Raw genomic sequence first — 27,826 nt, forward strand, 5'->3', positions numbered from 1 at the left:
TGTAGTAACAAGGTAGGATTCTCCTTTCTTTGCAGTTTATTTTTCACTTTATATAATATAGAATATACATAATTCATTCTTACTACATGAAGAGATTTCTCCAATCCACATAGTACTGATCTGTGAACTTTTTTATTTTTACCAGTCTCCCATGGATGAAGTACTTTAAAAATTAAAACAAAAAGTCTAAGAGTTTCATTTACATATGAAAATACTAAATATTCTGGATTATATTCGGTACAATTTTTGGTACAATGTATTTTGTATTTTAAGTTTCTGGGAGCTGCATATTCTTATATGGTGTACACTCATAGTAATTCTATAATAGAATATACAGTTTTAATTTATTAAGATGTAAAGACCTTTTTACCAACTATTAATGTTAACAAATTTACTGTAGGTTTCTAGAACCAGAATAGTTTCACAATGTATAAGCACACACTACTTTTAGAAATGATTGGAAAACCATGGATCCCTGTATTTATTAAACTGAATCACCTGACAGTAAAATTCAGTTAAGGCTCTTGGCATTGGTGAGACTTCCTCCCACTCAGAGCGGCTGCTGTGGTAGACCTGCACTTCGTCTGTGATTTCATCTGGTGCATAATCACCACCTAATATATAAATTTTATCTTCAATTCCAACTGCACCTGCATTGAAGCCTGCACATTCAAAAGATCCTTCACCCTTCCAGACACAAGTATCTGGACAAAAACTGTAAACCTTATAGGTAGAAAGATCACATATATAGAGTGTGCAGTTTACTGGGACAGCTTTAATTAATGTTGCATGAAAAAACTGCCCAAACTCTGCGACTAATTCAGACCACTGATCAGTTGTAGCATTGTATTTAAAAAAGCAATCAAGTGATGGGTTAAAGGCATCTGTAATCTCCACCTCTGATCCAAGAACATAAATTACATTTTGGCATGCACTTGCTTCGGGGTAGTATATGCCCCTGGGTAAGGGGCTCACAGACATCCATTCTTTGGAAAGAGGGTTGTAAGATTCAACATCTAAGAGACTTTTAATGTCCTGAGATCCTGTAGTCTTTCCACCTATGACAAATAACCTATTAAGAGCCATAACTGATGTATGCATGGTTCTGGGTGTTTTCATAGTTGATACCAGGAAGAAATCATTTTTGACTGGACAGTAGCACCAGGTTTGATCAGTGGCATCATGATATGACTCTGCAATGTGAAGCCGAACCGTTCTACAACATGACCCTTTGCAACCACCTGTCAAGAATATTTTTTCTCCATAGCTCGACAGACTAGATCCCGGCAAATCAATCAGGTGCGATTGTGGCAGTATCTTCCACGAATCGGTTTTAATATTATAGCAAAATGTATACTGATTTTCTCCATTTTCCTCAGTTTTGTGAACGAATATGTATTTTTCAGTTGTGGATGGTCGAGCATCAGGGAAAAGTCCACCAGAACCTTGCACACACTTAATTGCATCCAAGATTACGTCAAAACAGTTTGTGCTTTTGAGTAAACACTCTTCACTGAGCAGACAGTCTTGAAGTGTCTCCTCAGGTAACTGATGTAATCTTACTTTTTTAATCAAATAAGGTAGATGCTTTTGCCTTGATTCTAAGTTATATTTAGTCCAATTAAGGACAACTTTCAGTACAGTTTCTTCTTCAGGAACATCTAATTCATCTGATTCCAGACATTTCTGTAGTATTCCAAAATTCATCTCTAAGAAATCACTGGATTTAAATAATAAGGAAAAGTGATGTTGTACAAAGTATAATGCATGATTAAATAAGCGGGTAGAGCCATAGCTATCTGACATAGATAATAACTGTAAACAATTGACAATATTAATACTTTTTATTAAAAAGTCACTGCAAGCTTTGGATAGGAAGGAAACTTGAAGAAATGATGACAACTGGAAGAACATTTCCACATTGTCATCTGTTATCTGTGTTTTTCCAGTATAGGCATAGTCAAGAAATGCTTTCACTGCTTTAGAGGACAAATTAGTGATGGTAACACTTCCACCATCTCTTTCTTTCATGTTTACTTCAAACATAGCCCTGCAAAAATGAAGAACATAGAAGAGGAAGTAAACAGAAATATTCTATTACATGATAATTTTCAGTATTAACTTATAAAATTTCCTCTAAGTTGATTTAAAATATATTTATAAAATATATTTCAAAGCATCCCAAAAATTAGTTTAATGTCTAGAATAGTCATATACAATATTATTTTTCCATAAAATATATGTATTATATAACTCCCACATTGCAAAATATATACATTATATCAGAGATATAGCAACTAATCCAAACAAGGCTATAAAAAGATTCAAATTCTGTATACTGATTTGATGTTCTTATATATTATTCATAAAATCAGGGTAAAATATCTCTAATGGCTGAATTTATTTATTTGTGAGTTAATTAGTATCAACCCTGCAGGTGATAACTAAAATTACTTAAGATATGTAATGCTTTTGGGTTTAGTATTTAAAAGTCTCTTTCAGGGCCCTGGCTGGCGTAGCTCAGTGGATTGAGCGCGGGCTGTGAACCAAAGTGTTGCAGGTTCGATTCCCAGTCAGGGCACATGCCTGGGTTGCAGGCCATGACCCCCAGCAACTGCACATTGACGTCTCTCTCTCTCTCTTTCTCCCTCCCTTCCCTCTCTAAAAAATAAATAAATAAAATCTTAAAAGTCTCTTTCAAATTAATTTTCACTTTGGCAGTAGTTAGACCTGTGAAAGATGTAATACAGTGCGATATCAGGTGTCTCTGACACATTGGTGTGGGGAAATCCTCCAAATAAGTAAACACACCTCTAAAAGGACACATTTCATTAGAGCACTTCAGGAAAAAGGGAATGAGATTTCATAAAACTAAATGATAATAGTGTATCATAGCTAAGGTCACATATCAGTAAATGGTAGAGCTGGGATTTAGATTTAGAGCATGTGTATTAGGAGGTCAAGTACTTAGCTATTATACTATACAGCTTCCTCTGATGAAGAGGTGACGTGAGGATAAGGGACCAGAAAAGAATTACTTAGAAGAGAAACTGGATTAGAATAGAGGGGGAGAAACTGGTCGAACCTGAGAGGGAGCATAAGAACAATTAGGGCTCTAGTGAAGTGTGAAGAAGAATAACTGAAGTGCCCTGAGAAAAGAAATGGGAAAAAAAATGAAAACAGATAGTTAGGCAAACAGCTAATAAAAACTGTATTTTTATCTTAAATCTTACTTGTTTTTTTAAAGTAAGTGTGTTTATTAGAAATTTAAACCCTGCTTACTTCAAATAAAAATTACTTCTAAAATTGAACATAATGCAAAATATTACAGTGAGGGCTTAACTTTATTGCAGTGTGACTAACAGGGCTGAAGTCCATGATGTCACCGAGAAGTCCGTGTATCTGACCAAGAGGCCTCGCAGGGTGGGCCATGTGTCTACACTTAACCTTGCAGACTCAAACACCCAATGTCGAAACAGTGGGTTGTTACAGTATCACGGCTAGGACACTCTTTGTAAGATGATCTATCTGGGGAGCGAGCTTATATTCAGTAGGTTGCCTAAATTTAGAACAAGTTGGGTGCTCTCCAGAGATGCTTCTAGTGGTACTTTTCCCTATTATAGGAGCAACTTTGCCTGAGAGGACAAACCTGAAACCCTCTGGGTCAGAGTGCCTCTCCTTCGGATAACCCATGGATATAATACATGACCCTGAATGTATTTTCCTCTCAGACTCCTCATGTTCTTTGAACTTTCCTTCCATTTTGGATGAATATCGCCTTTCCTCTTTTTCTAAAAGACATAGTGCACAAATCCCCCAAATGAAACTGACCCCAGATCAAAACAATTTTCCCCTGATCATTTTAAGGGACTAATGTTCTATAGAACTTTAGGAAATGCTGGCCTGCAAAGACCTAAGCTTTACAAAAGATTGTACTAAATTTTCATACTCAAAAATCATTAATTAATCTAGGTTCTAATTAGCTGTTTTTGAGAATTAAAATTTACTGTTGAATGCTCCTGTGCATGGAAAATTGAGTTTTAAAATATAATTATCCATATCATAAAATCTGAGTAATAAACAAGGTAAAGTACCTGAAAAAGTCACTGCATGCTGCTAACACACAACGATGACATGGGATTATTTCATCTTTCACAATTATTTTGAAATCATAAAAGACATTTTGTTCTCTAAAATTCTGCAGTACACTTAAGATTTTCTGTCCATGATCTTCTGACACAAGAAAGTCGTTAATCTTCTCAGATGAAATTCCATTACATGAGCTGTGTTGATTGAAATCATATGAATTATCCATAGCCAATTTCTATCTCTTCTTAGAACTGAAATGAAGAAAAAAATCACTGAAGTAGAGTCCTAATAAAACTTTCAAATCAAATTTGCCTTCGTTATCAATTACAAAAAAATGCTCACTAGGAACAATCATAAGAGAGCAAACCTTGTTCTAAATATGTGTTTTCATGACATTTAAAAATAATTCCTTTTGAACTTTTATAAATATTGTGCTCACTGTAATAAAAATTATACTATTAAGGGATAAAATTCAAGGCTATATAAATGTGTTAAGTAGCACAATTTATAAGTTGTATAAATAGCTTATATAGAATCTTACTACATGACTAGCCCTGTTATATGTAAGAGCTATTATTTATATAGTGATCATCATTTGGGTATATACCCAACACTTCCTTCTCCCTGCCCATTCATTTTCTTCTGGTAGCAAAGTAGATGTTAAAATGTTGATTTTGAAGCACAGATATATGCCTTTTAGGGTTAGACTTTTAAAAGACAACTGACTGGGAAAAAAATCAATGTTAAGTTGTATTAACTCGTTATGGATTTTACTAAGGAAGAAAAAGGCAAACATTGGTCCACATTGGTCCATTTGAAAGCAGAAAGAAACAGCAAATAACTTTATTTTAAAGGCCTTTTAAACATGAGGTCAGAAATCCCAGATAGTTGAAGGCCAGATAACTGACTTTCCCAAACCTAAAATTCATGAAAGTTTATACTGTAAAAAGCAAAAATGTGAGAAACAGCACAGAAAAGAAGACTAGGAACTAGAGGAGCTAGAGAAATAGAGATCCTTGATTCCTTAGTATAGTTCTGTTTTGGTTATCTATTGCTTTGCAAATCATCCCTAAAACTTAGTAGTTTAAGACAACAATTTAAAATCTCCTATGGTTTGAGAGATTAGCTGGTGCTTCTTGCTTGGGGTTAGAGTCAGATGGCAGGTCTTACTGAAGTCACCTGAGGGACTGACTGGGTTAGAGGTCCAGTGTGAATTCTTCACTCACATTCCTGATGCTTCAAATGGGACTGCTAGAACAGATGGGACTCTCTCTCTCCTCATGTACTCTCTCCACACGGCTAGCTCGTACCTCTGCATACATGGTAGTCTTGTGATATGTGGACTTCTTTCACGGAGGCTTGGTTCACCCAAAGGGGCTGTTTCAAGTTTAGGTGGAAACTAAACACTGGAGTAGTAGTCTCAATGGTTTTAAAGCACCAAACAAAGCTACATTCTAGGACTGAGACAATCTACTGCTGTGTACAGTAACAATGAATCATGTATAGCTATTTAAATTTAAATTACTTAAAATTAAATAGTTAAGTAATCATAGCCACATATAGTGTCATGGTTACTTTTATGTGTCAACCTCACTGGGCCACAGGGTACCCATATACAGAATGGGATAAAAGTAGGTTTACAATAATATAAGAATACTCACAACTAAACTCAAAACTATAACCTACTTCTGCCCTATCCTGTATTTATTTGGCTGAACATCATTTGTAGGTGTGAATGTGAGGGTGTTTCTGGGTGAGATTAACATTTGAACCAGTAGACCAAGTGAAGCAGACTGCTCTCCCTAATGTGAGTGGGACTCATCTAATCCACTGAAGGCCTGAAGAAAACAAAAGGCTGAGTAAGAAAGAATTCCTTCTCTCTGCCTGGCTGACTTCGAGTGGGACATCAGGTTTCTCCTACTCTAAACTAAGACTTGAACTACAACTTGACTATCACCTATCCTGGGTTTTCCAGATTGTGACTGCAGATTTTGGGACTTCTCAGTCTCCATAAACACATAAGCCAACCACTTATAGTAAATCCATCTATCAGTCCATCTATCCAGCCAGCCAGTCCTTCGATTGGTTTGTTTCTCTGCGAACACCCAACTAATACATGCGGCTAGTGCCTACTGTATTGTATAGCATGTATATAGCAAGTTCCACTGGATAGCTGATATACTGTTTATATTAAGAATAGTATGCTTATATAGGAGTATCTAATTGTGTGAGTGTGTATGCATGCATATTTGGATGTAATTGGCAGGATTACTGGAAAAATAGTTGCCTGCAATGATTTTGTGAGCACTGTTCTGAGTAGCTATAAATAGGGAGACATTAAGAAAGAGTGGGTGAAATGGAGGGAGAGTGATAATGAGAGGTTTGTGGGTAGTTCTGAACCAGGTGTTACCCCTGATCTATTTCTCAAGTCTAGCAATAGGCTGAAGCATCAATCTGTTACTGCAAAGAAGGGCCTCGTCTCCATGGTCTGCCTCAGAGGGTAGCCATAATTTAACATTTTAATTAAAATACATTTTCTCAAGGCTGCAGCCAACCATCTATTTTCCTAGATTGTATAACTAAAAGTCTGTGTTTTTACCCCTTATCTAGCCTTTTTTTACAGCTTAGAGAAGTCGGCTCTGGGGGGAGAAATGACTGCCCGGCACCAGCTGTGAAAATCCATAGGTGTCCGTGGGAAATTTACCAATTCCTGTTTGAAGAGAGATTGCACTGAAATGAGGGGAGGAAGCTCCCTCCCTTTCCCATGCTTCCCCTTCTCTGGAGAAGCAGCACATTCCCCTCCCCCTGATCTCTTTGTTCTGCTTTACCTCTAAATCCTTATAAAAACCTCCACCTGCATTGAAATTTTAAGATGGGTTTTTCTGATGACATAATTCTCCCATCTTCGTGAACTGCCAGCAATTTGAATAAAACTTCTTTCCTTTTTAACCAGCAACTGCCTCACAGGTTTGGTTTTCATTCACGCAGGCAGCTGAGCCTGGGTTTTTGTTACAAGAGAACCATAAAATTGGATGGGAGACTTGGTCTCTACCCACCCAAGTCAGCATAAGTAGAATAGAGAGCACAGAAGTCCACCTTACCAGGGTGTAATGAGGTGCCTCAACTCTCCTCCAATTTTCCTGCTGGAGTAATGTCAGAGAAGGCTGAATTGAGAGCCAGGCCATTAATATCTGCAGAGTGATAACAGTGTCCATCAATCACTTCCCCCTCACTGGAAGTCAAGACCATGTGGCACATGGGGAGCCTGCACTTCTCTCCCAGCTGGCACTAATATGGGATTCCTCCCTCTCCTTGCTGGGGTCAAGTCAAAGGCCTAGTGCAGAGTCAAGAATTTCACTCTCACTCAGTAGCAACAAGCCAACCTCACATGATGTCAGTGGAGACCACATCTGGAACAGCAACAAGGTGCTCCTCCCTCTCCCAGCCAGAGTGGTATCCAAGGATGCAGAGAGCAGAGCCTGAATTCCCAATTCTATCTAGCAGTAAAAAGGAGACCCTCCTATCCTAGATGTCAGTGTAGGTGAGGTACAGAATCTAGACCTCTACCCCAACCTGGAAGTAATTAGGTGATGACCTTAATTTAATAGAGCAGTGTCAGAAAAGACCTGCTAAAATGCAAAATTTAAATAAGTTCCAGAGTCTTACAAAATAATATTCTGAGAACTAGCAACATATCAAATTGAATGAGAAAAACAATCAACAAATACCAACACTGAGATGACACAGATGTTAGAATTATCTGCTAAGAATTTTAAAACAGTCATCACAGAAATGCTTCAAGAAGAAATTATAAATATGCAAATGAAAAAATAGAAAATCTTAGTAAAGAAAGAGAAGATCTAAAGAAGAACCAAACAAAAATTTTAGAATGAATAAAATAGCCAAACGTAACAGAGGGGACAAAAAAAGAAAGCATCAATGAGCTTAAAGAGAAAACAATAGAAACTACACAATCTGAAACTTGAAAATGAAAGGTTCCGATTGAAATGAAAATGAAAGGTAACACAATGAAAAAACAGACTGAAAAGAGGAAAATCATATTGAAAAACAAATGAACAACTTGAAGAACATGTGGGACTATAATAAAAAACCTGAAACCTATGCCACCAAGGACAGGAAAAAGAGAGTGGGACTAAAAAAGTACTTGAAGAAACAATGACTGACAATGTCCAAAATTTGGCAAAAAACATAAGCCTACAGATTTGTGAATATAAGCGAGGCCTAAACAAGATAAGTCTAAAGAAATCTATGCCAAGGAACATTATAGTCAAACTTCTAAAAACTAAAGACACACACAAAAATTTTGCAAGCAGCAAGAAATAACTTACTTGTAAGGAAAAATCAATTTGAATTTAGCATGAATGTTATAAATAACTCTACACATAATAATTTGATAGTGCAGGTAAAACAGACTAATTCCTTAAAAAAGTAAAAAGTAACACACATTAAAGTAAAGTAACACACATTACTACAACTCAATCAAAATGAAAAACAAAATTTGAACAGCCCTGTAACTGGGAAGGAAGTTAAATTAATCAAGTTTAAAGAAGAATTAATACTAAACCTATATAATTTCTCCCAGAATACAGAACAGAAGGAAATATTTTCTGACAAATTTCATCAAGTCAGTATTATTGTGGTACCCAAAGAGAGACAGTACAATAAAATACCCAATATACAGAACAATATCCCTCACAAATATAGATTTTAAATTGTTTTTAAAAATCAGCAAAAAAATCATTAATATATAAAAAGAATTATATACTATGACCAAGAAGGTTTATCCAGGGATGTAAGTGTGGTTCAATATTTGAATATCAATCAATGTTACCCACCACTGAAGCAAGTTAGAAAAATTACATGATCATACCAACTGACACAGTACAATCATGCACCACTTAACAATGATACATTTGGAGAAGCAAGTCACTTGGTGATTCTGTCATTGTGCAAACATCATAGTATATACTTACATAAACCTAGATGGTGTGGCCTACTACCCATCTAGGTTACATGGTATACACTGTCATATATGTGGTCATTGTTGACTGAAATCTCATTATGTGGTGAATGACTGTAAAAGCATTTAAAACTCCAACACCTATTCATGAAAAAAAAAAAAAAACTCTCAGCAAACAAGAAACAGAGAAAAACTTCCTCCTCTTGATGAACGACATCTATAAAAAACCTAGAGCTAACATTATACTGAATGGCAGGAGACTGAATGCTTTTGCTCTAAGATGAGGAAAATGGCCAGGGTGTCCACTCTCACCACTGCTATTCATCATAGCAATAGACATTATAGTCAATACTCCAAGGCAAAAAAAAATCTGTTATAAAAAGGTATATACACTGGAAAGGAAGAACAAAGTGTCTTTATTTACTGATGACAAGATTGTCTACATTGAAAATTTCAAGTACTCTACAAAAAAATTCATAAAATTAGTAATTTGGTTCAGCAATTCCACAGGATACAAAATTAACATATAAAAATTAATTGTTTTCTAAAGGTATCTGCAGTAAATCTACCAATTCCTGTTCATACCAAAGACATGAACACATGGAAACCAAAACTTCAAATGTAATACCATTTATAATAGTTAAAAGAGAAATACCTATGTATAAATCTAAACCTGTCCTGTACACTGAAAACTACAAAATGCTGACAAAAAAATCAAAGAAACCTAAAGAAATGGAGAGATGGGTCATACTCATGAATTAAAAAATCAACATAGTAAAGATGTTGATTATCTCCATAGCAGTATACAGGTTTAACACAATTTGAATCAAAATCCCAGGAAGATTTTTTTGTAGAGATAGGTAAGATTATTCTAAAACTTATACAGAATAACACAGAAACTAGAATAGCTAACATAATTTTGGAAAAGAATAATGTAGGAAGAATCAGTCTACCTAATCTCAAGAATAATGCAGCCACAGTAGTCAAGACTGTGAGATATTGGTGGATCACACAGATCAGTGGAACAGAATATATGACAAAGGAGTAGCCCCACTCAAGCAAAGCCAACTGATTACTTTTTTTATCTCCCCCCTTCACTCCCTCCCACCCCAGCCATCCCCACCTCCCCCCTCAGTTCTACCCCCTTGGCTTTGTCTATGTGTCCTTTATACATGTTCCTTCACAACCCTTCCTACTTTTCTGCCATTATCCCCTTCCACCTCCCCTCTGGTTACTGTCAGTTTGTTCTTGATTTCAATGTCTGATTCTATTTGCTCACTTGTTTGTTTTGTTGATTAGGTTCCATTTACAGATGAGGTATTTCTCTTTTACCACCTGGCTTATTTCACTTAGCATAATGCTTTCCAGCTCCATCCATGCTATCAGAGAGGGTAGAAGCTCCTTCTTTCTTTCTGCTCCATAGTACTCCATTGTGTAAGTGTACGACAGTTTTTTGATCCACTCATTTACTGATGAGCACTTACATTGCTTCCAACACTTGGCTATTGTAAATAATGCTGCTATGAACATTGGGATGCATAAGTTCTTTTGAATTGGTTTTTCAGGATTCTTAGGGTGTAGTTCCAGCAGAGCCAACTGATTTTTGACCAAAGGTCTAAAGCAAGTCAGCAAAGATACACATTTAACAAATAATGGTGAAGCAAATGGATATTCACAGGTTTAAAAAAAATTAACTCAAAATGAATCATAGATTTAAATGTAAATCTATAAAATTTTTGAAAGAAAATATAGGAGACAATCTTTGTAACCAGGGATTAGTAGGTTAGTAGATATGACATTAAAAGCACAATCCATGATATAGAGGCAAGAAGTTGATAAACTGAATTTTATCAAAACTAAGAACTGTCCCTCTGTGAAGGGCTCATTAAGAGGATGAAAAGACAAACTATGGGCTGAAGAAACTATTTGCAATGAAATCTGATAAAGGATTCATATCTAGAATATATAAAAAAAACTCTTAGAAGTCACCAGGAAAAAAAGGCTGGCTGGGTGGCTCAGTTGGTTGGAACATCATCCCATACACAAAAAGGTTGCACATACAGTCCCCAGTTGGGGTGTGTATGGGAGGCAACTGATTGATGTTTCTCACATCAATGTATCTCTCTGTCTTTATGTCTCTCCTCCTCCTTTCTCCCTAAAAATCAGTAATTAAAAAAAAAACTCACCAGCAAAAACCACACACACATACACAGACAAAATAATCCACTTAAAAACAGGCAAAAGACATGAAGAAACATTTCATCAAAGAATATATACAAATGGCAAATATGCATGTGACATGATGTTCAATATCATTAGTCATTACAGGAATGCAAAATTAAGACCACAATGAAATATCTATCACTACCCATCTATTAGAATGGTTAATATAGAAATAGTGATAACATCAAATGCTTAAGAGGATGTAGAGATACTGGATCTCTCATACATCGCTAGTGAAAATTGAGTTTCTTAAAACTTTGAACATAAGATAGTGCTCGCACATAGCCAGGGAACTTGATGGCACAGTTCTAGCTGATTTGAGACCCCAAACAACAAGCCTTACTTAGCTTAGGACATAGTTGTACTGCCCACCTGGGCAGAGAAGTTAATTTTAGTCCTGTGCTAAAGTGCTAAGTGTAGCCCACAGTCCCACGCCATCAAGTAAGCTGGCCAGAGGACCTGGGAAACTGACGAGCCCAGCAGCACTTAAGGAGAACACCTGGCCAGTGATTCCACCTATCTGCAAAGCCCAGCTGGTGAACTCATTAGGCCAGGGAGGTTGGTGTAGTTTTATCTTATTCAGGTTTCTAGCCAGGAAGACATGCCAGCTGTGGAGTCTGTTATAAAGAACCACCCAGGCTTGGAAAGCAAATATGTATTCAGCCTGCTTAGGGTTGAATACAGCCTGCAGGCCTACCAAAGAGGAAGCCTAACCAGAATACCTGGAAAACTTCATAGCCTCACCTACAGTTCCACTTACAACAGCACTGGAGCAGAGAGGTGAGCTAATATGACACCACCAAAGGAAAGTAATAAAGCTCCAATAACTAACCTTAAAGAAATAGAGATTTATGAACTGTCTGCAAAGAATTCAGAATATTCCTCTTACAAAAAATTTACTGAACTACAAGAAAACACACACAATGAAATGAAATGAACAAAATGAGAAGTTTAACAAAGTAAAAGCCATTTAAAAATACCCAGAAATTTTAAAGTTGAAAATAGCAATCAATGACTGGCCTGAAGAATTCATTGGAGAGCTTAAACATCAGACACAATCAAGCAGAAGAAAGAATCAGTGTACTAAAAGGAGGAGCTCAAAGGAAAATAAAGAGTGAATACAGACTATGGAGTCATAGGACACCATCAAAAGAACAATATATGCATTACGAGAATGCCAGAATAAGGAAGAGAAAGGAGAAGGAACAGAAAGTATTTTTAAAGCAATAATGACTGAAGACTTCCCAAACCTGGGGAGAGAAATGGACGTCCAGAGTCCCATTTGGCCCAAAGGATTACAAATAGGTTTAACCCAGAAGGGCTACACAGAGACACATTATAATGACATTGTCAAAAGCCAAAGACAGAATGCAGCAGAAGAGCAAAACATCAGACTGCCACTCCCAATAAGATTATGGGCAGAAATTTTGTAGGTCAGTCAAGAACAAGGCAATATATTTAAAATACAGGAAAAAAACTATCAGCTAAGAATATTACACCTAGCAAAACTGTCTTTCAGAAAAAAATGAGAGATAAAAACTCCCCCCATGCAAAAAAAAAAAAAAAAAAGCAAGCTATGGGAGTTCATTGCCACTATACCTGCCTTACGAGAAATACCAAAGTAAGTTCTTTAAGCAGAAATTGGATGCCATTAACATCATGAGAACATATGAATATACACATAACACTGACACTTGTAAATACAGTGTCAAAGTTAGAGTCTCTAATATTGTAATGGTGGCACATAATTCATTGACAACTCTAATTTAAAAGTTAACATACTAAAATGACCATTAATAGACCTCTGGCCAAGATGGAGGCGTAGGTGGACACACTGTGCCTTCTCGCACAACCAAGACAGGGACAACAACAATTTAGAAACAGAGTAACAACCAGAACTGACAGAAAATTGAACTGTATGGAAGTCAGACAACCAAAGAGTTAAAACAGACATGTTCATCCAGACCTGTAGGAGGGGCAGAGTTGGGCAGCCAGGCGGAGAGGGGTCGGGCAGAGAGGGGTCGCAGCACAAAGAGCGGTGGGACCCACATGTAAGGCATCCCGGGCACGCAAGACCACAGCGGGCGGATCCTGGGCACCCAGGCAGCAGCTGGCAGATACCGGGCTCAGGATGGCAACCGCAGACCCAGCAACACGGCGATTGTTAAGTAAGGCACTGTGCACAACGCAGTCTCCCAGCGCTGGGAAATAAAAGCCTCAGGGCACTAACTGAGAACACCTGTGGGGGTTGAGGCACAGGGAGAGACTCCCTGCCTCACAGGAGGGTTTGTTGGAGACTCACGGGGTCCTACAACATGCACAAGCCCACCCACACAGGAATTAGCACCGGAAAGGCCTAGTTTGCTTGTGGGAAGGAACAGAAGGGACTGAAGTCTGACGGAGAGTAGAGCAAGCTCCATTGTTCCCTCTCAGACCCCATCCCCATATACAGCGTCACAACCCAGCCACTGGGTTGCCCTGCCCTGGTGAACACCGAAGGCTCCGCCCCTCATATGTAACAGGTGTGACAAGACAAAGAAAAATGGCCCAAATGGAAGAACAGATCAAAGCCGCAGAGCAAATACAACTAAGTAACTAAGAGATAGCCAACCTATCAGATACACAGTTCAAAGCACTGGTGATCAGGATGCTCACAGAAGTGGTTGAATTTGGCTACAAATTAGATGAAAAAATGAAGGCTACACTAAGTGAAATGAAGGAAAATGCACAGGGAACCAATAGTGATGGGAAGAAAACTGGGACTCAAATCAATGTAATGGACCAGAAGGAAGAAAGAAATAATCAAACAGAAAAGAATGAGGGAACAAGAATTCAAAAAAATGAGGAGAGGCTTAGGAACCTCCAGGACATCTTTAAACGTTCCAACATCTGAATATTAGGGGTACCAGAAGGGGAAGAGGAAGAGGAACAAGTGGAAAAGTTATTTGAACAAATAATAAAGGACTACTTCCCCAATCTGGCAAAGGAAAGAGACTTCCAGGAAGTCCAGGAAGCTCAGAGAGTCTCAAAGAAGTGGACCCAAGGAGGAACACACCAAGGCACATCATAATTACATTAGCCAAGGTAAAAATGAAGGAGAGAATCCTAGAAGCAGAAAGAGATAAAGAGACAGTTATCTACAAAGGAATTCCCATCAGAATGTCAGCTGATTTCTCAAAAGAGACCTTACAGGCAAGAAGGGGCTGGAAAGAAGTATTCAAAGTCATGAAAGGCAAGAACCTTCATCCAAGATTGATCTATCCAGCAAAGCTTTCATTTAGAGTGGAAGGGTGAATAAAGTGCTTCTCAGATAAGGTCAAGTTAAAGGAGTTCATCACCACCAAACTCTTATTATATGAAATGTTAAAGGGACTTATCTAAGAAAAAGAAGATAAAAAACATGTATAGTAAAATGACAGCAAACACAATTATTAACAACCATACCTAAAACAACAAACTAAGCAAACAACTAGAACAGGAACAGAACCACAGAAATGGAGATCACATGGAGGGTTAACAACAGCAGAGTGAGAGGAGGAGAGGGGGAAAAGGTATGGAGAATAAGTAGCATAGATGGTAGGTATAAAATAGGAGGAGGGCAAGAATAGTATGGGAAATGTGGAAGCTAAAGAACTTATGACACATGGACATGAACTAAAGGGGGGGAATGTGGGTGGGAAAGGGTTTGCAGGGTGGAGGGGAATGAAAGGGGGTAATGGGACAACTGTAATAGCATAATCAATAAAATATATTTAAAAATAAAAACAAATAAAATAACCATAAATACAATAACTTGTTACAGAATACATACTATAAAATGTATGTAAATTGAAATAACAGCTCTGGTTGGTGTGATTCAGTAGACTGAGCGCTGGCCTGTGAACCAGAGTCACCAGCCTGATTCCCAGTCAGGGCACAAGCCTCGGTTGCGGGCCAGGTCCCTGGTATGGGGTGAGTGAGAGGCAACCACATATTGATGTTTCTCTCCCTCTCTTTCTCCTTCCCTTCCCCTCTCTCTAGAAATAGCTAAATAAAATCTTTAAAAAAAAACAATCAATAACCTAAAATATATGGAGGGAACAAAGGTGTCCAGTTTATATATATTATAAAAATTAAGTTATGAGCTGAAAGGGTGTTATATTATATGTAAGCCTCATGATAACCAATAAGGAAAAACCCGTAGGAACTACATACAATACTGTGATACCGGCGTGTAACAATATTACTACAAAAAGTGGTCAAATCACAAAGACATAAAGATAAAAAGAAATAAAGGATCGATAAAACTGTCAGAATGCAAAAACAGGGCAATAGCAAGACTTTACCTAGTAATAACTACTTGAAATGTAAATGGGTTAAAGTCTAAATCAAAAGACATAATGGCTAAATGGATTTTAAAAATCCAACAATAAGCTGCTAACAAGAGACTCACTTTGGCAAACAAATTGAGAGAAAAGGTGTGGGAAAAGGTATTTTAAGCAAATAGTAACCAAAAGAAAGCAGGGGTAGCTGTACTTATAACACACAAAATAGATTTGAAGCTAAAAATGGTCAAAGGAAACAAAGAAAGTCATTATATAAGGATAATGGGATCAATCATCAAGAAGATACAAAAATTGTAAATATTCATGAATGTAACATCAAAGCGTCAAAACATATAAAGCAAACACTAATGAAACTAACAGGAACTATAAACAACGTTACAGTAATAATTGGGGACTTTAATACTACACTTTCATCAATGGAGAGAACATCCAGTCAGAAAATCAGTAAGAAAACAGAGGATTTGAACAGCATTATCGACCAAAGAGAACTAAGAGATATTTACAGAAGATACTGTCCAGAAAAAGCAGAATAATCATTTTTCTCAAGCATAAAGAGAACATTTTCTAGGATAAAGACATATGTTAGGCCACAGAGCAAGTCTCAGCAAATAAGACTAAAAACACACGAACTCTGTTTTTTAGCCACAATCATATCAAACTAGAAGTCAGTAACAGGAGGAAAACTAGCAAATATTTGCAGATTCAACAACACACTCTTGAACAACCAATATATCAAACAAGAATTTAAGTAGGAAATAAAAAATATTTTGAGCCCTGGCTCAAGTTGGTTGGAGCATCTCCCATACACCAAAAGGTTGTGGGCTGGATCCCTGGTCAGGGCATACACCTTGGTTGCAGATTTTATCACTGGTTAGGGTGCATATGGGAGGCAACTGATATCTCTCTCTCCCTCCCTCCCTGTCTCCCTACCTCTCTCTCTCCTCTCTCTCTTTCGCTGTCTTTCTCCCTCCCTGCTCCCTCCTTCCCTTTCTCTCTAAAAAAATCAATAAACATATACTTGGGTAAAGACTTAAATACATACACACATATTTTTTAAATCTTGAAAATGAAATTACAACATACAAAAACTTATGGAATGCAGCAAAAGCAATTCTAAGAGGAAAATTTATAGTAATAAATGTATAAATCAAGGAAAAAGACCTCAAATAAACAACTTAATTTTACATCTCAAGGATTTGGAAAAAAAGAAAGAATACTAGAATAGAAATAAATGAAATAGAAAATATGAAAACAATAAAAAGACTGGCAAAACTAAGATGTGGGTCTTTGAAAAGATTAAGTTGACAAACCTTAACCTAGACTAACCAGAGAGAAAAGTGGAGAGATCCCAAATAATAAAATTATAAATGAAAGAAAAGACACGATAACTGATACCACAGGAATACAGTAAGAATCTACTATGAACAATTATACACCATCAAACCAGATTACCTAGATAAACTAGAAAAATTCCTAGAAACCTACCAACTCTGACTCATGAAGAAATAGAAAATGTGAATAGACTAATTACTGTAAGATTGAATGTGTAATCAAAAACCTTCAGACAAGTCCAAAAGCAGATGGATTGATGGGTAAACTTTACCAATCTTTTTAAAAAATATTTTATTTATTTATTTTTAGAGAGAGGGAAAGGGAAGAAGAAAGAGAGGGAGAGAAACATCAATGTGTGGTTGCCTCTAACATACCCCATACTGGGGACCTGGCCCACAACCCAGGCATATGCCCTGACTGGGAATCGAACTGGTGACCCTTTGGTTCACAGGCCAGCACTCAGTCCACTGAGCCACACCAGCCAGGGCTTGCCAAAGATTTTTTAAAAGAATTAACAGCCATTCTTTTCAAACATTTCCAAGAAACTGAAGAAGAAGGAACACATAAAATAATTTTATGAGGCCAGCATTACCATGATACAAAAGCCATATAAGGCCACTACATAAAAAGAAAACTATATGCCAATATCCCTAAGAAATACAGATGCAAAAATTCTCAACAAAATACAAGGAGGCTGAATTTAACAGCACATTTAAGGATCATATGTCATGATTCATCCATCCCTGGGATGCAAGGATGGTTCAACATACACCAATCAATAAATGTGATTCATCACATTAATTATAAAGATAAACATCATATGATCACTCAAAAGATCCAGAGAAAATATTTGAAAATTCAGCATCTCTTCATAAGTAAGAATTCTTATCAAATTGTACATAGAAGTATCTCAACGTAATAATAAAGGCAAATTATGACAAGCCCACAGCTAACTTCATACTCAACTGTGAAAAGTTGAAGGTTTTTTCTCTAGTATTAGGACCAAACAAAAGTGTCCACTCTCACCATTACTCAACATAGTACTGGAAGTTCTGGCCAGAGTAACAAGGCAAAAAAAAACAAATAAAAGACATTAGAATTAGGAAGGAAGAGGTAAAATTATCTTTGTTTGCAAATATCATTTTATATATAGAAAAGCCTAAACACTCCACCAGAAAAGTGTTAGAACTAATAAATTAATTCAGTAAAGTGGCAGGATACAAATATAATACACAAAATCAGTAGTACTAAACAACAAATTATCAAAAAATGAAAAATAATGAGAAAAATTCCAATTATAGTAGCATCAAAACCAATAAAATACATAAAAATAAATTTAAACTAAGTAAATGAAAGATTTATATACTGAAAACTATAAGACATTGATTAAAGAAGTTAAAGAAGACACAAATAAATGAAAAAATAGACTACATTCTTAAATTGGAATAATTAATATTGCTAAAATGCCCATACTACCCAAAACCATCTGTATATTCAAGGCAATACCTTCAAGGCATTTTTCACAAAAATTTTTAAAAATCCTAAAATTCATACAGAACTACCAAAGACTCCAAGTAACCAAAAGAATCCTGAGAAAGAACAAAGCTAGACATATCACACTTCTTAATTTTAAATCATATTACAAGGGTATAGTAATCAAAACTGCATTGTGCTGGCATAAAAATGGACACACAGACTAGTGGAAAAGAATTGAGAGCCCAGAAGTAAACATATACAGTCAACTAATATTTGACAAGGAAGCCACAAATATTGGAGGAAAATACATTTTCCTTAATAAACATTGCTGGGAAATTGGATATTTATATGAAAAAATGAAACTAGACCCCAATCTCATACCACTTACAAAAATTAACTCAAAATCAATTAAAGATGTAAATGTAACACTTAAAACCATAAAACTCTTAGAACAAAAATAGGAAATAAGCTCCTTAACATCAGTAATAGTAATGATTTTTTTTGGATATGACACCTAAAGCACAAACAACAAAAACAAAAATAAACAAGTGATGCTACATCAAACTAAAAAGCATCTGTATTATACAAAAATTATCAACAGAATGAAAAGGCAACCTACAACATGGAAAGAAATATTCTGAAACCACACATCTGATAAGGTGTTACTATACAAAATATATAAGAAACTCATACAACTCACTAGCAAAAAACCCCAAATAATCCAATTAAAAATGTGCAAAGCACTCAAATAGACATTTTCCAAAAGAAGATGTTAATGGCCAACAGGTATGTGAGTAGGTGCTCAACACCACTAATGATCAGGAAAATGCTAATCAAAACTCTAAGATGTTACCTCACACTCGTCAACATGGCCACTGTCAAAAAGGCAAGTGATGATAATTGTTGTGGAGGATATAGAGAAAAGAGAAGAACCCTTGCTCAGTTTTGATGTGAATGTAAATTCATAAAGCCAATGTAGAAAACAGTATGGAGGTGATTCAAAAATTAAAATTAGGCTATTATGATCTAGCAATTCAACCTCTAGGTATATGCATGTGACATGATGTTCAATATCATTAGTCATTACAGGAATGCAAAATTAAGACCACAATGAAATATCTATCACTACCCATCTATTAGAATGGTTAATATAGAAATAGTGATAACATCAAATGCTTAAGAGGATGTAGAGATACTGGATCTCTCATACATCGCTAGTGAAAATTGAGTTTCTTAAAACCAAAAGAAGCTAAATAATTATCCTGAAGAGATAACTACAACCCCAAGTTTAGTTCAGCATAATTAAAAATAACCAAGACAGGGAAACAAATGTCTATGGGTAGATTCATGGATAAGAAAACTTGATATTTATTATGTACACACAGGAATAGTATATAGCCATTAAAAAGAAATCCAACCATTTCTGACAACATGGATGGACCTTGAAAACATTATGCTAAGCAAACTAAGTCAGACAGAGAAAGACAACTACTGTATGCTGTCATGTATACGTGAAGTCATTTATAAGTTTCAAACACATAGAAACAGGGAGCAAATTGGTGTTTTCCAGAAGGTGGGAGAACTGTGTGAATGTGGTCAAAATGTACAAACTTCCCATTATAATATAAATAAATTATAGAGATGTAACATGCAGCATGATGACTAGTTACCAATATTGTATTGCATGAGGCCTGTCCAGAAAGTATCCAGCTATTCAATATGAAAATGAGAGACATTTATTGAAGAAAATATAAGAAACATTGTACACAGGACAATGACATCTCAGTCCCCATCAAAGTAGGCACCTTGGGACCTCACACAGTTCTCCCAATCGCACCAGCTTCTCGCTCATATTTTCCTGAAACTCATCTATGGTCTGAAATCCCTTTCAAAGTTGATTTTAGTTCTAGGAAAAGCCAGGAAATCTGGGCTGCAGGGGGTGCTGAGTCACCTGGGTGACTTGATGTCTTGTCAAAAACTCTGCACCAGATGTGATGCATGAGTGGGTGTGCTGTCTTGATGAAGCTGCCAATCACCAGTTGCCCATAGCTATGGCCTTCTGAATCATCCAAATAGTTTCCATGGAAGAATGTACAAGCTTAACACAAAATTTGACACAGATTCACTGCTCTACTCCCTCAGTCATTTTGAATGAGACAGCCACACAGTACATATGCTCATTCAACAATGTCTACTGCTCCCACTGACTAGTACAGTGAAATCATTATTCATGCATGCGCATTCTAGTCCACTCTCCTTGGCTGCCAGGTTACACAGATGTCGTGCAAACTGTTCTCGTTAACAATGGCTGAAATTTTTCCAGACCTCATATATTTGAAATTTGCTAATAGTCGTTCTGAAAAGTTCTCATCAGAATAAATAACATTATAACTATGTGAAGTGATGGATGTTAATTAACAACCAAAATATTGCTCAGTAAATAAATGAGTATACAACTGTGGTACATCTATACCATGGAATATACTCACCATTAAAAAGAAACAAACTACTCATATATAATAACTAATGTGGATTTAAGGGCATCATAATGAGTGAAAAAAGCCAATATCAAAAAGTCACATGCCATATGATTCTATATCTATTGATATAATATTCTTGAAATGACAAAATTAGAGACATGGAAAACAGGTTAGTGGATGCCAGAGACTGAGGATTATGGCTCACAATCCTCAACTGTGACTGAGGAGAACGAGGTGGACATGCACAAGATAGGGGTATATGTATGCATAAGAAGACCTGTGTAGTAATCTATAGCAATCTGTAACTTGATTGTGGTGGTAGTTACAGGAGTCTATCTATACATGTGATAACATAACAGAACTATGCACACATGGTATACCAATATCAAATTCCTGGTTTTGATTTTAGTCAATAATATGTAAGATGTAACCACTGGGGAAACTGGGTGAAGGATCAACCACTGGGCAAGTGATCAATCTACACTATTATATCTTTGTAAATTACTGTATATCTATAATTATTTCAAAAAATTGAAAGAAATATATAATAAAATATAAATTCAGTTCAAAAACTATTTTGATATTCCAGTTTTATTGTTTAAAACATGCAGAAAATGCAAAGAAAACATTGTTTTATTTTTGGTATAAGTGGTTCCTCGGTTTTTAAAAACAAGCTGAATATAAGACAAAACAGCTAAAAGGTACCCAAACCTGAGACTTTCAAAAGGATAAAATCTGTTATTTCTTCATAGTGGCATAAGTCTTGAGAATATCAATTTAACACATTGTATGCGGGAAAAGTATTTATACGTTTTACGTTGACTGATAGTAGAGCGCACGATAAAAACTACCCGCAAACAATGTGTTAAAAAGTCCCATACATAGCTATTCACTTGTAAGAAGTTGTTAAAAGATAAAGCCTTCCATGCATATTCTAAATGACAATTGCAAAGAGCTAAAATTTACATTCTTACATTTTGTTTGAGTAAGGGTTCTAAATGGCCCATCAATTACTAAGGACTCCTCTTGAGGCTCTCTGAGGGTCTGGCTTGCTCTTCAGCCAAGTGGACACACAAGTTACACTGTACTGTAATGTGTAAGTGATATCATGAACATTAAATATTGTCAAATGGTATGCAAATATTAATGGTTAAAATCAATAATACATGCTTAGCCAGAAACATTTTAATTCTTGGTAAAAAATCTGTAAGGCACTATTTTTCCTCCAAAGATTCTGCAAATCCAATATCATATTTCACTAATTTGAAGGCATATTTTTTAACATTTATCTAAAATTGATACATATCTTAAAATCACTCTTGGTCAAGTAGCAGTTACGACATATTTGTCATTATGTGTACATTATGTGTGCATGCATCAAAGTGTGAAGAATGGGTATCAGTGTCTTGAAAGAAAACCTTGGAGATAGATAATGACAGTCACTTATTTAAGAAATGATACATCATTAATGTTCTTGATAGCAGAGAACAGATGGAAACACAGGGACATCAAGACTTTGAGCTGACTTCCGGCCAAGATAGAGGCAGAGGTAGACACTGTGTGCCTCCTCGTACAACCAAAAGAAGGACAACAAATTTAAAAACAAAAAACAACCAGAACTGAAGGAAGTTTTAAAAAACAAATTGAACTGTATGGAAGTCCAACAACCAAGGAACTAAAGAAGAAACATTCATCCAGACTGGTAGGAGGGGTGAAGATGGACAGCCAGAAGGACAGGACTGCAGTAAGGCAGCAGCTGGCAGAGCAGGTGAGCCAGCAGCTTGAGGACTGGGCAGTCTGACATTTGTGTGTGGATAAACCAGGAGGAACAACTAGGGAATGAGACAGACCTCAAAACCCAGGGTTCCAGCACTGGGAAATAAAGCCTCAAACCTCTGACTTAAAAACCCTGTGGGGGTTGAGGTGATATCAGGAAAATCTCCCAGCCTCACAGGAGAGTTCGTTGGAGAGACCCACAGGGTCCTAGAACATACACAAACCCATGTACCCGGGAATCAACACTGGAGGGGCCCACTTTGATTGTGGGTAGCTGAAGAAGTGACTGAAACTGGAAGAGAGTGGAGCAAGCAGCACTTTTCTTTCTTGGACCACTCCCCTACATCACAACGCAGCCATGTGGGTTGCCCTGCCCTGATGAACACCTAAGGCTCCACCCCTCACTACTAATAGGCATGCAGAGACAGAAAAAAAATGGTCCAAATGAAAGAACAGTCCAAAACTCCAGAAAAAATACAACTAAGTGATGAAGAAATAGCCAACCTATCAGATGCAGAGTTCAAAACACTGGTAATCAGGATCCTCACAGAATTGGTTGAATATGGTTGCAAATTAGAGGAAAAAATGAAGGCTATGCTAAGTGAAATAAAGGAAAATGTACAGAGAACCAACAGTGAAGGGAAGGAAACCGGGACTCAAATCAATGGTGTAGACCAGAAAGAAGAAAGAAACATTCAACCAGAACAGAATGAAGAAACAAGAAATCACAAAAATGAGGAGAGGCTTAGGAACCTCCAGGACATCTTTAAATGTTCCAACATCCGAATCATAGGGGTGCCAGAAGGAGAAGAGGAAGACCAAGAAATTGAAAACTTATTTGAAAAAATAATAAAAGAGAACTTCCCCAATCTGGCAAAGGAAATAGACTTTCAGGAAGTCCAGGAAGCTCAGAGAGTCTCAAAGAATCTGGACCCAAAGAGGAACACACCAAGGCACATCATAATTACATTACCTGAGAGGGTAATCTCCTTAAAGATAAGGAGAGAATCTTCAAAGCAGCAAGAGAAAAGGAGATAGTTACCCATAAAAGAGTTCCCATTAGACTATCAGCTGATTTCTCAAAAGAAACCTTACAGGCAAGAAGGGGCTGGAAACAAGTTTTCAAAGTCATGAAAGGCAAGGACCTACATCCAAGATTACTCTGTCCAGCAAAGCTATCATTTAGAATGGAAGGGCAGATAAAGTGCTTCCCAGATAAAGACAAGTTAAAGGAGTTCATCACCACCCAGCCCTTATTATATGAAATGTTGAAGGGACTTATGTAAGAAAAATATCAAAAATATGAACAGTAAAATGACAACAAACTCACAGCTATTAACAACCAAACCTAAAAAAAATAAGAAAACCACTAGAACAGGACCAGAATCACAGAAATGGAGATCACATGGAGGGTTATAGTGAGGGAGTGGGAGGGGGGGAAAAGGTACAGAGAATAAATAGCATAAATGGTATGTAGAAAATAGGCAGGGGGAGGTTAAGAATATTACAGAAAATGTAGAAGCCAAAGAACTCATATGGACAACCCATGGACATGAACTAAAGGGGGAAATGCAAGTGGGGAGGGGTGTGCAGGGTAGAGGGGAATAAAGGGGGGAAAATGGAACTGTAATAGCATAATCACTAAAATATGTTTTTAAAAAAACTTTGAGTTGAAAGTGAGTTAGAAGAGTTAAAAAGACTATGAATGTGAAGAAGTTATAAGAGCATCACAAATAATTTTACTTATATTTTCTTCATATTTATGTACTAGGGTGATATTATTTTACAAAGGGCTTTCCATAAATATGAAAAATTAAAAGTGATAAAATGTTGTCATAGTTAAAATGCATCTTCTTTCTCAGTAGCACATACAACCATGGTATATTTTGTTTTATTTTTTAAGATTGTATTTATTTATTTTTAGACAGAATAAGGGAGAGAGAAAGAAAGGGAAAGAAACAATGTGTGGTTGCCTCTCACATGCCCCCTACTGGGGACCTGGCCCACAACCCAGGCACGTGCCCTGACTGGGAATCAACTCGAAACCACATTGTTTCACAGTCCTTGCTCAATCCACTGAGCTACATCAGCCAGGGGCCATGGTATATCTTGTAAGATTGCATCTCAGCTTCATCTCACCTTCTACTTCAAAACATTGAATCAATTTTCAAAATTACTATTTTCTTGCTGCTTAGTATCTTCCATTAAAATTTGACTTACAGAATTGAATCAATAAAAGCCCAAGAATCAAGCCTAAGAATCAAGCCTTTGATGTAATGACAAAAATGAAAATCCCACTTTATATAAGTAAAATGTCAAAAGTAAAGCTATGCCGTGACTAATCTGGGCTTTGATTTCATTGGGTCTTGCAGTAACATTAATTTGGCAACTGATGTTTCAATATAGAACATGATTTCTGGCCTATTCTAGCCAATATTTCTTACAGAGTGCTAAATATATGCCAAGTATTGAATTAGGCACTAGAGATAGCATAGAGAATAAATCAGATATGATCCCTGCTTTCTTAGTGTTTAGTATTTAGAAGACTGACAAATCATAAACTTATAAATACTATGAAGAAACAACTGGAAAATGGAAATAAAAATGAACTCTGCTGGGGGTATACTCTACTCACTTCAGATAATAATAATGGTTAACAGTGAACACTTACACAGTGTTTCACATCAGGTTCTGTACTGCATGCTTTATATACTCTTTAAATCTTCAAAACAACTATGTAAAATAGATATCACTATTGTCCTCATTTTACACACAGGGAAAATGAGGCTTTGAGAATTTAACTAATTTACCCAAGGTCACATAGCAAATAAGTAGGGAGCTGGGATGTAAACCCAGACAGTCTGACTCCCGGGTCCTTGTTCTCATCTATTACAATATTAGGGAGAGAGAGCTGTTCTGACAAAGTGTCATTTAAATTGACACAATAATGACAAGAAGATAAGGGGTTGCTGAACAAAATCACATATAAAGCCCTAAAGAGAGAAAAGGGTCCTTCATTTTATAAAAAATGAAAGAGGACTATCATTGCTGAAATGGAATTAGAGCAAGCAAGGATGTTGGTGAAATAGGGCTGTAGGAGGCCAGTACTGCCTCATGCAGGATCCCACGGGCCACAAGAACCTGGAATTTTATTTTAAGTGCAATTGGGACCACAGAAGACTTTGAACTGGACAGTGACATGATCTTTTTTTATATTTTTAAGTATCTGATGTTTGCAGAATGAATTAAAAGAAGGAAAGAGAAATAGAGTCCAAGTCATTCATTTATTCAACATATATTAAAAAGGTTATAGAGTAGCTATTAATGTGGCAAGCACTATTCCAGATACTGGGCATATAGCCAGAAACAATAAAGGCATGGTCCTCCACTCTGGAATACAATTTAGAGTGGTGAACACAGATAGATACACACACACACACACACACACACACACACCCCTACTCTCTGCTTACCTCAACAATTTCACCCACTCTACTGAACATTTTCTATCAGTGTACAAATTTTAGTATCTCCCATCTTTAAACAAACATCAAACAAAAATATATCCTTTGATCTTTTATTCCCCTCTAGCTATCATCCCACTTTCTACTCCCAAATGCAGAAAACTTCTTTAAAGACGTCTATATTAACTCCACCTCCAGTTATCTCAACCCACTACAATCAAGTTTCCTTCTTTCACCCTACTGAAAGGTTAGTAGTACCTTATACTTCACATATCTTTATATTTATTCTTATGTAGCTTTTTTGTACGGTTTTTTTTTTTTTTTGCTTTGTCAGATTGTAAACTCTCTGCAGGTGATAAGTAGACCTTAAATATAGCTCCTGGCACAGACTTTTATACCACTAACTAAACTAATATCTAAAGCCAGTAATTCATTTTACAGCCCTTTGAGGATTTGTGTATGTGTGTGTTCAAAATCCCGTTTTCCTGCAAAGGATTGAAGGGGGCTCATGGTATCACGAAAAGCTAATGGAAACGAATATAGATAAAAACAGTATATATATAACCCATGTTAAAGAGCATGAAGATAATCCACAGATAACTGTTAATTACTAATGCTGGCCTTGAATTGAAATTCCTTGGCAGCCAAAGGAAGAAAAGAACCTGATTCCCACAATGATATAGCATTTAATCTACCACAAAGTTAGGCACTTACATTTATCTGCAGAGATCGACTTTTCTCTGGACCAAAACCTGGAAGGGGCTTTGATCACTAGGTCTTTTATAAAAGTCACCTACAGTCTACGTGGCACAACTATGAAAACAAGAGACATCAATAAAAACAACTGAGCGAAGGCACAGAGTAATTCCGAAAGGCTGCTTAAGTTATTTAACTTCCGACACTTTTAGAGCAAGGACCTGTGATACGGTGTAACCACTGGTGTCTCAACAAGAGAATCCCGTTTTCTTCCGAGGGTTTTGGTCCAGGCTTGGCCACCGCAAAACGGCGCCTGAGTCCCTTGGTGATGAGAACAAAGGATCAGCGTTAGCCCAGCAGCTCGCGGGCAGCCTTTGCTTCAGGCGGGGCAGACGCCCCGCACTGTGGGCAGCGTCTCGGCCCAATCTTGGAAAGCGGGATTCAGGGTGGGCGGCACCTAGGGGTATAGGAAGTGTCCTAGGTGAGCGGAAAGGTTTGACCTAAGGGGCTGGGGGTTGGCGGAGGAAGTCAACTCGACCCTAGAGGAAGCACAACTCCAAAGGGCACCATGCAGTCCCTTCTCAGACGCGGGAACCTCTCCCATCCCGAACAAGAAGGAGCGGCACGGAATCCTCTCTTTGGTGTGTCACAGGGGCCGATCCTAGCTTCCAGGATTAGGATGCTATCATCCCACTCTGCCCTGAGACCCCAGAGATCACGCACCTGCAACCGCAGTATCCGAAGTCTCCACCCCAGTCTCTCAGCCTCCAGAAGACTGATTACGATTGGCTTGCACTGCTGTCCCGTTAGCTCTTTTCCAAGTGTGAGTGGCGTTAACTGTCCGCTCTGGGTCTTGGTCCCTCCTTTCTCTCGCCACCGAAGCACCGCCCCACGTGACGTTACACGTTGCCGCAAAGCGCAGAGGCGGGTCTCCGTCCACCGCCCCAGCCGCTTCCTTCTAGAGGAGGAGGCGGTGGTGTTGGG

General features: G+C 37.2%; 1 protein-coding gene across 5 annotated transcripts; it reads right to left on the reverse strand.

Annotated features, from left to right (window-relative positions):
- KBTBD3 (kelch repeat and BTB domain containing 3) lies at window positions 1-27,764 on the reverse strand. Of its 5 annotated transcripts, XM_045837631.1 has the most exons (6): window positions 27,566-27,764; window positions 26,861-27,299; window positions 9,084-9,211; window positions 7,191-7,280; window positions 4,095-4,340; window positions 1-2,050 (listed from the first exon to the last, which is right to left on the reverse strand). In XM_045837631.1, the coding sequence occupies exons 5-6, from the start codon at window positions 4,313-4,315 to the stop codon at window positions 448-450; spliced, it is 1,824 nt and encodes a 607-aa protein (XP_045693587.1). In that variant the 5' UTR covers window positions 4,316-4,340; window positions 7,191-7,280; window positions 9,084-9,211; window positions 26,861-27,299; window positions 27,566-27,764; the 3' UTR covers window positions 1-447. The 5 variants fall into 5 exon arrangements, with proteins under 5 accessions (XP_045693587.1, XP_045693588.1, XP_045693589.1 ...); XM_045837632.1 differs by lacking the exon at window positions 9,084-9,211; XM_045837633.1 differs by lacking the exon at window positions 26,861-27,299 and having other exon boundaries at window positions 27,566-27,763.
- Between the last annotated feature and the right edge of the window lie 62 nt (window positions 27,765-27,826).

The sequence above is a fragment of the Phyllostomus hastatus genome, unplaced genomic scaffold (genome assembly GCF_019186645.2).
Source record: "Phyllostomus hastatus isolate PE091 unplaced genomic scaffold, TTU_PhHast_1.1 phas_contig_113, whole genome shotgun sequence".
NCBI lineage: Eukaryota > Metazoa > Chordata > Mammalia > Chiroptera > Phyllostomidae > Phyllostomus > Phyllostomus hastatus.